Genomic DNA, 13,917 nt, shown 5'->3' with positions numbered 1-13,917 from the left:
AGACTAGGGGTACAATCGGAGCTGCAGCTGCCGGCCTATGCCACAGCCACAGCAACTCAGCATCTGAGCTGCGTCTGTGACCTACAGCATAGCTCATGGCAATGCTGGATCCTTAACCCACTGAGTGAGGCCAGCGATCGAACCTGTGTCCTCATGGATAATAGTCGGGTCCATTAACCACTGAGCCACGACGGGAACTCCCATGCTAGTCTTTAAATGAGGCTAACTGTACAAAACATTTTTTCCAATGACAGTTTCTTTTTACAAAATGATTATTTAAAATGGGATAAAATTAGAAAATGTGCACTTCAAGATAAATTATTTCTATCTGCTCCTCATCAGTTTTTAATGATACAAAAATAAGGAGAAAATTACTTAGTACCAATAATGAATCACCAAATTTGTGAATAATTTATTGTAAAAATTAATGTGAGAACTTCACATAATTACAATAAAAACCACTGTCATTCCAACATGTTTCTGAGATGCAAGAAACATTGGGTTACAGTGATCACAGGAAGAATTCCTATGGAAGTCATGCTATACATGGGAACATCATCATCTGTCATGGTGTCAAGGCGTGAAATGGTGAAAAGTGCAACTCTAAGAGTAGCATTTCACAGTAAGTTACCAGTAGTGTGTGCATGTGTAAACTGCAAATACTTATTTAGTATGGCTAAATAAATCTGCAATACATAAAACTATCAATATTAAGTTAACAACTATAAGCTAAAATCAACTACAAAATCACCCTTAGGACAAAAATTAATATTTCATTTACCGTAAGAGATAAGAGTCAACCTCTTTAAATCTGCAACTGGTCACCTAATAGCTCAAGAGTATTCATTTTTCACATACCTTCCTGCCAGTTCCTTATCCAAGTACTTGGCAGCCAGTCTTGCCCCATAAACTTCAGCCTGGAGGACAGCTATATGTCTACGGAGGGCTTCATTCTCTTTTCTCAACAACTTCACTTCAGCTTCAAGTTGAGCTTCTTTCATTTTCTCTTTTTTGTTTGCTTCAAGCTCTCTCTCCTATTGCAATTAAAAAAAAACAAAAACAAAAACAACCCAATGTAATGAAAATACTTTTAAGACTCTGTAGTGACAATCCATGTTCCTTAAAATACAGAAAAGCACACAATCTATGATACCAACAATGAAAGCATACAATAAAAATTATCACTTCATTTCTATAAAATGGAACACAAAGATCTGGATTCACTTTTTTAAAACTAGTACCAGAAAGTGTTAGAATCACTTCTAGAAAAGTTAACAGTATAACCTGAGGTAACTTGATCCTGAAGATACTAAGACTAATAGTCTTCTCTAAGCTCATGTTAAGCTCATGTTATCACATACTAAAAGGAATGGCTTCAATGAATAACAAATTATTCTCTACTTTCTAAAACTGACTCAAGACACTAGATTAAAATAATCACTCTGTGGTTGTGCCCAAACATGAAAATAACTCTAATGGAACTATCCTATAAGTCAATATTATTCAGTTACATAGAGATATATTCCATAACCAATTTATTTTGGAAGATTATAAGAAACCTATAATGCTTAAATTAGAACAGAGAGTCTAATTCTTTTAAAATATTTTATGGTCATGGAAAAATGCTGGCAACAACTGCATTAAAACAGTTACACATTCAAAAATGTCTATAGATAAGTATATTTATGGTACAGATTATCACTGAATTTTGGGATCTGGCTCATCTATTTGTCCATATGTTAAAGTGACTGAAGAACTGTTTTCTGAGGAAAAATTACGGGCCTTATTTGCCTACTATAAGGTCAGATGGCTATCCATTTTCAGCTCTCAAAAAAGGATGCCATCCCATGCTCCACTTGGCAGATTAACCCATATATGCAAAGTTATAGGTACTAGACAGAGAATATAATATAACCTCAAGATCTCTGCCATCAAATATTTAACACCAGCTCACATGTGAAGTAATTTTCAATTTACCTTCAAAGTATAAAGTACAAGTATACCTATTCCTACAGATCAAGGGTTACAAATGTGAATGCCTTTGGAATCCAAGCACAGAACAGATAGGCAGAAATAAGACAAAATGGAGAGGAAGACAGACAGTACAAAATCCTGCCTAAAAACAGTCAAATTCGAATTCAAACACACACCCTGACTGTGTGGCCAAATAAAACCCTACTGAGAGTTGGATATTGGCTCTGAAAGATCTTTGAAGTGTTATTTTTGGATCAAGAGAACCTTCCAATATTGTAAACTTACATTTATCCTGAGTAGGAGTGTTTCTATTGACTTAGAGAATTGCTTTTACTAATTTACAGAATCTATAAATGCTGTGAAAATATGGTTATATTTATTGATGAGATATGGATGACAGTGTTCATTAATACTACCATGTCCCCTTTAGGAGATTTAAATAAAGAGCTAACTCAGCACCAGGAAAAATGTTTCTCTTGAGTGAATGGCAAATGACATTCTAATGTATGAGTAGTGATTACTGTAATTATTTCGCTTCTTATTGTAAGCTAGAAACAAATGTAAGCAAACTTCTAACAATAAATGTAATCTATTTTGGTACTAAGTTCAGTGTCTGCTTTGGTCTACCTTTTTGACAACAGTATATCAACATATGATATATTTAAACATCAATATATATTGATGCTTACTCAAATACAGGCAGTGAGGGAGTTCCTGCTGTGGTTCAGTGGTAATGAACCTAACTAGTATCCATGAGGATGCAGGAGTGATCCCTAGCCTTGCTCAGTGGGTTAAGGATCCTGCACTCCTGTGGCTGTGGTGCTGATTCGACCCCTAGTCTGGTAACTTCCATATGCCATGGGTGAGGCACTAAAAAGAGAAAAAAACAAAACAAAACAGCAACAACCAAAAAAAAAAAAAACCAAATACAGGCAATGAATACCACAAACTTAAAAACAAAAACAAAAGCATAAAGCTAAAATGAATGACAACTAACAAATGCTAACTATAGTTATCACTTCTTGATTAAACTATTTGTCATTACATATGTGATAAACAGAAGGAAGATTAATTAGCAGGCTTTCCAATTTTTGTGAAAAACAAATATAACTATTAAAACATAATTTCCTGCAGCATATGGAACTTTCCAGGCTAGGAATCGAATCAGAGCTGTAGCTGCAGGCCTATGTCACAGCCACAGCAATGTGGGATCCAAGCCACATCTGCACCTACACCAGCTGGATCCTTAACCCACTGAGGGAGGCCAGGGACTGAACCCACATCCTCATGATACTAGCTGGGTTCTTAACCTACTGAGCCACAACAGTAACTCCTTTAGATGTTGTTTTATAAAAATATAAGGAACTAATAATCTAGAATCCTCCTTTTACAACTTTGGAGTTATTAAAATCTCTATTTCAGAATCTCTTTCCTTTTAGGGCAGGTATTGGTTTCAAAAGAAACCACAGTTGAGGCAACATGAACAAAACTTTTTTTTAAATGACATTTATTGACATTTATGCTGTTTATTTCAGAAAGAGTTCCCAGGGAGTTCCCATTGTGGCACAGTGGAAACAAATCTGACTAGGAACCATGAGGTTGTGGGTTCGATCCTTGGCCTCCCTCAGTGGGTTAAGGATCCAGTGTTGCCATGAGCTGTGGTGTAGGCAGCAGATGTGGCTCAGATCTGGCATTGCTGTGGCTGTAGTGTAGGCCAGCAGCTGTAGCTCAGATTAGACCCCTAGCCTGGGAACCTCCATATGCCATGGGTGTGGCCCAAAATAGACAAAAAAGAGAGAGTTTCTAGAAGACTAAGAATTCTTTGTTTATGGGCTAAATAAATTTTATGTTGAGGATTATGTACTTATAATTACTTTAATGAGCTATTATATAATATTTCATTTATATAATGAAATCTGAGAAACATATTAAGCCACCACTCTGCTTTTTTTTTTTTTTTGGTCTTTTTGCTCTTTCTTTGGGTCGCTCCCGCGGCATATGGAGGTTCCCAGGCTAGGGGTGGAATCGGAGCTGCAGCCACTGGCCTACGCCAGAGCCACAGCAATGCGGGATCCGAGCCGCGTCTGCAACCTACACCACAGCTCACAGCAACACTGGATTGTTAACCCACTGAGCAAGGGCAGGGACCAAACCCTCAACCTCATGGTTCCTAGTCGGATTCGTTAACCACTGCGCCACGACGGGAACTCCCCACTCTGCTTTAATGATTTAAACCCCTAGTGAATCTTACAAACTCCAAGCCTGAACTTAACAGATGTAAGCAAGAATAGAAAGCTTACACTTTTAGATTTAAAGGAAAGAAATTTTTTTTTCAGTTAATCTGTTCATTAGGTAGCAATGAAGAAGTTAACTTTGTATTCAAATATCCAAACAGTATATTTTCAAAAGAAGCAAAAGTCATATGACACCCTGGAACCTGATTTAGTTGTGGTAGTAAAAAAAAAAAAAAATATTAAGAATTTATATATTGTTATTTTCTAAAATAAATTATGATAAAGGGTTTCAAAATTCAGTTGTTTCAAAGGCCACACAATTATTCTCAAGACTGCTTTAATATTATAACATGCAGTGGATGAACAAGAAACCAACATGCACGTTCTTTCTCTGTGAATAAATTCAAATAGAAAAGAAGAAAAGAGCTAGGCCTGCATAATGTATCTTTACAACACCAAAGTGGGAAAACCAATTGTTCTTTTAAAGTAGAGGTATGAGAAAGTTACAAAGCTCAGAAGTTATCAAAAATTGATGGGTTCTGCAAATAATGACAACTAATCACAAACAAAAGAAAAATCTTTTAACATGAGGCAAAAAAAGAGCAATGGGCTACCCACTGAACTTTTGGCACATTAAAAAATTACCATCAACATCGATTTTAAATACAAGGTGACAACATGTAATATGCAAATAAAGCACTAAGAACACGTCAGCATAACATATTAAAGCAAAACAGAAACAGCATACTTACCAGCTCCTCCACAGAGGGGACAGACTTAAGATAAGAAAAAAGTTTTATAATTAGAAAAGATCAAACAAATAAATGTATTTAGTGGTGCATTTATTACAAGGAAAATCCCCATATGTTGCATATCACTTGGGCAGAGTTATTAGAACAAATATATTTGCTAATCCATAAGCAACAGTAACTGTATAGTTTTAGATTAAAATTTTCTATCAAAATTAACATGCCTCGTTTAGTGCCTTTCCATTACAGTACCATGTTTCAAATCTAAAGTTAAAACTTCTGGTGAATTCTTTTCCAGTGAAAATGCACATTGTTTCTCAATGTTATTAACAGTTATTAACATCAAATATTCCAAAGCAGTTATGAAAGACTCATTTCAGTTAAATGTATATAACACTAATAATTTAGATTTACAGAATTTCAGAATTTAAAAGGACTCTAGAAGAGTGTAAATATTCATTTAAATAAATTCTGAAATATCAATATTAGAAACCAATTAACCAAATAGAATTAACTGAAAACAAGTAAAACTTTAAAATGCATCACTCTCACCATCAGTACCATTTCATTTCCTGCCTCTTCCAAGCTTTATCTGTCATACTTATCACTGTTCCCCTATAGTTAACAAAGTGTCTGGCATACAGTACACACATTAACACATATGAGGTTAAACTGTGACTTCAATTCTATTTAAACAACTTATGGAACATTTATACAATGAACACTATGCTAACATGACAAAGCAATCAGTGGCAGGGAAAATACTTATATTAAGAACAAAAGAAAAAATTTGCCACTGGTGGGCACCCAATTTCATTTTCCCCTTCTTCTCATTAACAGAACTCCAATTTTACTGTAGGTGGCCATGTGACCAACTAAGGGACTGACATGCAGCTAGGGATAGTCAGTGAGATGGCTAAATGACTGGCAAAAAGCTGAGGAGGATCTTGTGAAAAGGTCTTTAAAGAAGGCTAATGTGGCTGGGAAGCATCATTTTGCCCTTTTATTCTTCCTTCTGCCTACCCGGAATGAATATATGAAGAAATTCCAAAGAAAGAAACCATGATCTAAAAATGGCTGAGCACAACAGAAAAAGGAAACTGGATCCCTGGTACCTATGAAGCTATCATATCAGCTCTGGACTCCCTGCCTCAGGACTTTAATTGAGAGAAAATAACTTGTATTATTTAAGAATAATTCCAGCGTTACCTGGGATATCTGTTTTATGCAACTGATCATCTTTAGACAGTGGATGATTATGATGATTTTTACATTTCCTGTATTTTCTAAATTTCCCATAAGCATATATGAACTTTTATAATTAAAAAGCCTCATTAAAATTGTCTTCTTCAGTCTCTAAAATATATGTAAGTATATGTTACTCTCTAAACTACTTACCAATTTTGCCTTTATGGTACCAGAGTCAACACTTTGACCAGTTTTAGCATGAAGCTGAAGCTGAATGGAGTGCAACTGTAAAAGCTGATCATGTACTTCTTTCTCCAATACAACTTTCTCTGCTTGGGTCTCTGTCAGTTCAGATTTCAGATCCACCAACTGTGCCTTATGAAACATCGACAATAGAAAACATTAGGTATGCTTCATAATACCACTTATATGTGGAAACTAAAACATGGCATAAATAAACCGATCTACAAAACAGAAACAGACTCACAGACATAGAGAACAGACTTGTGGTTGCCAAGGGGGAGGGAGAAGGATGAACCAGAAGTTTGGGGTTAGAACACGCAAACTACATTTAGAAGGGTAAACAACCAAGTCCCACTATATAGCACAGGGAACTATATCCAATCTCCTGGGATAGACTATGAAATGATAGAAAATATAATAAAGAATATATATGTGTATATATATATATGTACACACACGAGTCACTTTATTGTACAGCAGAAATTGGTACATTGTAAATCAACTATACCTTAGTAAAATATTTAAAAAAAAAAACAAAAAAATTAGGTATGCTCACTTTTTTTTTAATTTTGACTCTAATAATTATTATTCAAGAATGAAAGCGAGACTATCTTTCAAATGAATGAACACTAGAAGACCATTATGATAGAGCTATAGGATATCCATCTAAACTGACATAAAACCAAGAGTACAAGTAAGATATGAGTAGAAAGAGAACTCTACCATAAACTGTCTTTTGATAACAGAGAATGCTAGTTCCATTTTACTTTGCTTAAAGTTTTTCAGTTTCATTTTTATTTACAAAGTTTATGAAAACATATAGGTATAGGATGGTTCATCATCCTATTGAGACAATAAATGTGCTACAGTGGTCCACTAACATTAAGAGTATCTTACAGGAGGAATTCCCGTCGTTGCTCAGGGGAAACGAATCAGACTGGCATCCATGAGGACGCAGGTTCGATCCCTGGCCTTGCTCAATGGGTTAAAGACCGCAGAGCGTTGCCGTGAGCTGTGCGGGGTAGGTTGCAGACATGGTTCAGATCTGGTGTTGCTGTGGCTGTGGTGTAGGCCAGCAGCTACAGCTCTGATTCAATCCCTAGCTTGGGAACCTCCACATGCCGTGGGTGCACTCTTTAAAAAAAAAAAAAAAAAAAAAGTATCTTACAGGAGAGGTCAGTCAATAAGTGCTGCTCTGTCTTCACCTCAGAATATACTAGTTCGAAATCAGTCTAACCAGTATATAGTAGTTGCTTTAGGAGCTAAGGTACAAACTACTGAGACTACAGTGGGCCCAAAAGATCAGAGTTCTGTGTAAGCTATAGTTGTAACAGTATAGCAGAACAACTCATCAGAACCACTTAAACAATCAATCTGAGGGTTTTCATTTTTCACAATTGATACTTTGTTTTGCAAATGTGCATAGGAGGTATCCCCTGTGTGCATTTAACCTTCCCAACTAACCAGTAGATCAAAGCAAGGCTTTAGTTTTCTAGTCAACAAATTTTTTTTTTTTTTTTTTTGCTTTTTAGGGCCACACCTGCAGCATATGGAAGTTCCCAGGGTAAGGACTGAATTGAAGCTGTAGCTGCCTGCCTACACCACAGCCACAGCAATGCAGGATCTGAGCCAAGTCTGAGACCCACACCACAGTTCAAGTAAATGCCGGATCCCCAACCCACTGAGCAAGGCCAGAGATTGAACCCACATCCTCATGGATACTAGTCAGATTTGTTTCCACTGCAACAGAATGGAAACTCCTCAACATAACTTTACTAATAAGCATCCAGGGGCCAAAAAGTATGCTGGCCCAAAGGAAAAAAAATAAGAAAATACTTTCTAAATTATGGATTATTGTTTATGCTCTTGATAAGCCTTCTTTCAACTGAGGCGATAAATAGGCACTCAAACCAACTAAAGAAAAGTGTGGTAAGTTACAGATATATTTAGAATTGGTCAGGTCCCAAGGAATTCAAAGTAAAGGAAAATTTAAAGAAGGTGAGTGAGGAGTTCCCACTGTGGCGCAGCGGAAATGAATCTGACTAGTAACCATGAGGTTATGGGTTCAATCCCTGGCCTTGCTCAGTGGGTTAAGGATCCCACATTGCCGTGAAACACGGCTTGGATCCTGTGTTGCTGAGGTTGTGGCATAGGCCGGCAGCTGTAGCTCTGATTTGACCCCAAGCGTGGGAACTTCCATATGCTGTGGGTGCAGTCCTAAAAAGCAAAAAACAAATAAATAAAAATAAAGAAGATAAGTGAAGAAAAGGGAGTTCAGATAGGCTCTGAAGTTAAATGAAAACAAGGACAAAACAGAAGCAGTAAAACAGTCAAGAGATAAGACCAGCAAGGGCAGATACAAACTAGAAACAACTTAGGTAAATCCTGAGTATAAAGACCAAAGGACCGGAATTTACCTTAATCTCCCAAATGCACCAACTGGTGCTTAGTATGTAAAAGATCCTCAATAAGTACCTTTAAGCTGAAACAAATTCTAATACTAGCCTTGTGATTCCAGATAAATTTTTCTGTCTCCATTCAAGTTTCCCCAATTTTAAGATAGGAGAGTATCTACTAGGTATAAAATAAATAAGATACAAGGATGTAATGTATAGCAACAGGGAATATAGCTAATATTTTACAATTTTATATGGAGCATAATCTACAAAAATATCAAATCACTATGTTGTACATCTGAAATTAATATTTTAAGTCAACTGTATACTTAAATAAAACTATTAAAATAAAACAGATAATTCATGGCTTTGACAATTTTCATAAGATCATTAATCTTTTTTTTTTTCTTTTTTTAGGGCCGCACCCTTGGAATATGCAGGTTCCCAGGCTAGGGGTCAAATCCCAGCTACAGCTGTCGACATAAGCCACAGCCACACAGGAACTGAGCCATGTCTGCAACCCACACCACAGCTGACAGCAATGCCAGATCCTTAACCCACTGATCGAGGCCAGGGATTGAACCCACAACCTCATGGTTCCTAGTCATATTCATTTCCGTTGTGCCACAATAGGAACTCCAAGATCATTAATCTTTTTTTTTTTTTTTTTTTTTTTTTTTTAGGGCCACATCCGTGGCATATGGAAGTTCCCAGGCTAGGGGTCTAACTGGAGCTGTAGCTGCGGGCCTATGCCAGAGCCACAACAATGCCAGATCCCAGCCACGTCTTCAACCCACACCACAGCTCACAGCAACACCAAATCCTTAACCCACTGAGTGAGGCCAGGGATCAAACCCACAACCTCATGGTTCCTAGTCAGATTCATTTCTGATGCACCACAATGGGAACCTCCCAAGATCATTAATCTTATACATGAAAGTACTTACTAGAATATGAAGATGTTGTTAGCAAGGACACTAGACTAAAAGAGGAGCTGTACACTGACAAATTGGTCCAGTACAGATGGGGAAGTGAAGCTAGATACAACAAATGGCTTCTCGTAATAACCGAAACCGAGATTAAATCTGGTAGGAAACCACTACATGCTCTCAATAACAATTTTGGTTTTTAATAACAGCTTTATTGATATATAATTTACATACCATAAAATTCACTCTTTTAAAGTGTACAATTCAATGATTTTCAGTATATTTATAGAATTGTGAACCATTAACACCATATAACTGTGGAACATTTTCTCTCGATAACATTTTAGCCACACAACATTTGCAAGTAAGGTGGTAATGACAGGGACACTAGCACACCCCACATGGCTTTCTATGGAATACAATTCTGGTGAGTATATAACTAGGACAGAAACTTCCAGTTCAGAGTACAAATATGTTAAACCTCAGTAGAAAAGGCCAGTTTTCCCAGTGATTATAGCAACTGACACCTGTCATTTATGAGAACCCCTGGTTTTAAAACCTTGCCTTCAATTGATATTGTCAGTCTTTTTAACTGTAGCGATTCTGGTAGGAATGGGGTGGCATTGTGGCTTTAAAAGTAAAAAAGTAAAACTTCTTGGGAATTCTCTCATGGCACAGGGGGTTAAGGATCCAGTGTTGTCACTGCAGCAGCTCGGATTGCTGCTGTGGCATGGGTTCAGTCTCTGGTCTGGGAACTTCCACATGCCAGGGGTGTAGCAAAAAAAAAATTCTTGATTACTACTATGTTTGACCACATTTTCATATGTTTATTGACCCACTGGATACTCTTTTATGAAGTACCCATTTTTCTACAGGTTTGTCTATTTCTTCTTACTGATTTATAGGAGTTCTCTCTCCACACACACATACACACATAGATATAGAACATATTATTGTGAATATAAACTCCTTTATTGGATATAAGTTGCAAATACTTTCTTCCATTCTGCAGATTGTCTTTTAACTTTCTTAAATGTATCTTTTGATGATCAGAGGGCTTAATTTTAATGTGGCTCAATGTGTCAACAGTTTCTTCCCCTAAATTAAGTGCTTTTTGGTCTGAATTCTACCTTATCTGTTATCAAGTTTGCAACTCATATTTTCATTTTATTTACATTTACCTGGTATAATTTTATTTATTTATTTATTTATTTTGCCTTTTCTAGGGCCACACCCAAGGCATATGGAGGTTCCCAGGCTAGGAGTCTAATCAGAGCTGTAGCCGCCAGCCTACACCACAGCCACAGCAACAGTGGATCCAAGCCACATCTGCAACCTACACCACAGCTCACGGCAACGCCAGATCCTTAACCCACTGTGCAAGGCCAGGGATCGAACCTGCAACCTCATGGTTCCTAGTTGGATTCGTTAACCACTGAGCCACAACGGGAACGCCTAATTTTGTCTATTTTTAATCTTTGTATTTTTCCTTTTATAGAAGTATACACCATGTATACATGCAAAGTCGTAATTGATCACTCTGATTTTAAAGTACCTGTTTTTTAGTATTCTGGAAGCTTTGTATAATTATTTTAATAATTTTTAGATAATATCTTTAATTTCCTCTTTTGATATTTAACATCCTTGCTATGAACAGTCATTAAACTATTAACATTTTCTTTCCCCTTTTCTTACTCTTCTCTAGTATCTTAATAAATTATCATCTTGCTACTTCAGCTAATAAGTATGAGCAACCGTTAAGCTTATACTACTTTCGAGACACTCTCTTCTCCTTTTTTTTTTTTTTTTTTTTTTGCTTTTTAGGCTGCACCCACAGCATATGGAGGTTCCCAGGCTAGAGGTCTAATTGGAGCTACAGATGCTGGCCTAAGACACAGCCACACCAGATCCGAGCCTAGTCTTCGACCTACACTACAGCTCATGGCAACACCAGATCCTTAACCCACTGAGTGAGGCCAGGGATCAAACCCACAACCTCATGGTTCCTAGTCAGATTCATTTCCGCTGCGCCACAATGGGAACTCCCTAATTATCTATTTATAGTCTTTATATCTGAAGTCAGTTTTGCTGGATATAAAAATCTTAGACTCATATTGTCTTTCCTTGAGGCTTTTTGTTTTGGCCAAAACTGCAGTATATGGACGTTCCCAGGCCAGGGATCAAATCCAAGCTATAGCAGTGACGTTAAGTCACAGCTACAGCAATAAATCAGAGTTCATTGACAGAAGTTTTAAATATTTGCTTTGTTTTATGATTCTTCAGGGACTTCAATTATACCAATATTAATTATTCTTTCCCTTTTATAGTTGCAGTTTCCTCCCAAATCCTTTTTTCCTCTTGTATATGCTCCTTCTCTTCCTATATTGCTTATCTTTTATGTTCCTTCCAAATTAAGCTCCTTTTTTTTTTCGGTCTTTTTAGGGCCGCACCTGAGGCATATGGAGATTCCCAGGCTAGCGGTCCAATCTGAGCTGTAGCTGCTGGCCTACACCAGAGCCACAGTAACATGGGATCTGAGCTGCATCTGCTACCTACATACACCACAGCTCACGGCAATGCCATGGGATCCTTAATCCACTGAGCAAGGCCAGGTATTGAACCCATGTCCTCATGGATACTAGTCGGGTTCTTTAACCACTGAGCCACAATGGGAACTCCAAGCTCCGTTCTGAAATGATTTTTTTCCCTATTTCTTCCCAAAGCTCTACAAGCATTTTTTAAATTTTATTTTTATTTATTACTTTATTTCTGAGTTTTCCTATCTATGAATCATTCTTTTGTTCACAGATGAGTAACATTATTAACTTCTTTTAGTTTATAACACAGTTTAGTTTCCATTTGCTTAGTAGCCTTATTTTTCTGACATGCCTTTATTGTCCGTTGTCATATTATTATATTAATGTTTACCTTTTTTGATTACAGTGCATTTATACGAGGTTTAAATAAAATCCTTTTCTGTTATTCATGTCTAAATGAAATAGGTTTCATGTAGTACATGTTCTGTAGGAGACTTCCATGAAGGGGTTTGAAGTGAGCATAAGCAGCTTTCCTAGCTTCATGGCTAGCAGGCTCCCTCCTCTGGCCTTAAAGTGAACTATTTAAAATCATGGCCTCTCTGTAGCCAGAACCATTGTTTTAAATTAACCTCCTATGTCTTCTACATACACTCCAAGTATTCATCCCCATCTTGAATACAAACTCTCTTCCCTTCAAACTTCATATTTCTGCCCTGCTCAATTTGGATTCTATTTCTATCAGCCTTTCTTTCTTTTCTCCTTTCTCTTTCTTCTGTGTTTTCAGGGCCACACCCATGGCAAATGGAAGTTCCCAGGCTAGAGGTAGAGTCAGAGCTGAAGCTGCTGGCCATAGTGACAGCCACAGAATCTCGGGATGTGAGCTGCATGTGCAACCTACACCACAGCTCACCATCAATGGAACCAGGTCAGGGATCAAACCCACATCCTCACAGATACTAGTTAAATTCAGTTCCACTGCGCCACAATGGGAACTCCCACAATGGATTTTTTTCTTGCGTAACTTTACTTCTGTTTTACAAAAGATTTTTTTTTAATTAATTAATTTATTTTTTTGTCTTTGGCCTTTTGAGGCAGCGCCCAGGGCACTTGGAGGTTCCCAGGCAAGGGGTCTAATCAGAGCTGTAGCTGCCGGCCTACGCCAGAGCCGCAGCAACGCCAGATCCAGGCCATGTCTGCAACCTGCACCACAGCTCCTGGCAACACCAGATCCTTAACCCGCTAAGCAAGGCCAGGGATCAAACCTGCAACCTCATGGTTCCTAGTTGGATTCATTTCCACTGTGCCACGATGGGAACTCCCAGATATTTTTAAAATTTAGAACTATCCATTCATTGTGATCTTTCTCAGACCAGAAATCCTCTGCTCACATTTTCACTGCAATAGAAAAGCTATGATGTTCTAGTCCAGCTCTGCCTAACAGATACATAGTGTGAACAACACACATAATTTAAAATTTTCTAGTAGCCACATTTTAAAAAGTTAAATTAAACATGTCAAATAAGTCTATAATATATGCTACTTAACCCAACAAATCTAAAATACTATCATTAAAATATATAAAACAATTATCAAAATATTACCTTTTTTTTCATACTCAGTCTTCCAAACCCATTGTGCATATTACACTTAGAGCACATCTTATTTGG

At 37.2% G+C, this 13,917-nt stretch overlaps 2 protein-coding genes across 3 annotated transcripts in view; both read right to left on the bottom strand.

The window, feature by feature from the left end:
- The window catches only part of PHF3 (PHD finger protein 3), a 1,103,753-nt gene that overhangs the window by 1,023,154 nt on the left and 66,682 nt on the right, over positions 1–13,917 (bottom strand). The gene's annotated exons all lie outside the window — the stretch shown is intronic.
- Positions 1–13,917, bottom strand: part of GOPC (golgi associated PDZ and coiled-coil motif containing) — a 44,949-nt gene that overhangs the window by 12,865 nt on the left and 18,167 nt on the right. Inside the window, exons 2-4 of one of the 2 annotated variants that reach the window (XM_003121242.6) lie at positions 6,356–6,520; positions 4,961–4,984; positions 859–1,034 (exon numbers count right to left, since the gene is read on the bottom strand). In XM_003121242.6, the coding sequence (XP_003121290.1) occupies positions 859–1,034; positions 4,961–4,984; positions 6,356–6,520 (365 nt within the window). The remainder of the gene's footprint in view (positions 1–858; positions 1,035–4,960; positions 4,985–6,355; positions 6,521–13,917) is intronic. The other variant, XM_003121241.6, reaches the window with a different exon arrangement.

This window comes from Sus scrofa, chromosome 1 (assembly GCF_054392235.1).
Source record: "Sus scrofa isolate SSC_HxYL_T2T_F1_AM1 chromosome 1, Sscrofa_HxYL_maternal_Yorkshire_Landrace_v2.0, whole genome shotgun sequence".
Taxonomy (NCBI): Eukaryota; Metazoa; Chordata; class Mammalia; order Artiodactyla; family Suidae; genus Sus; species Sus scrofa.
Note: the sequence above shows the minus strand (reverse complement) of the source record. Positions and strands in the feature narration are given on the sequence as shown.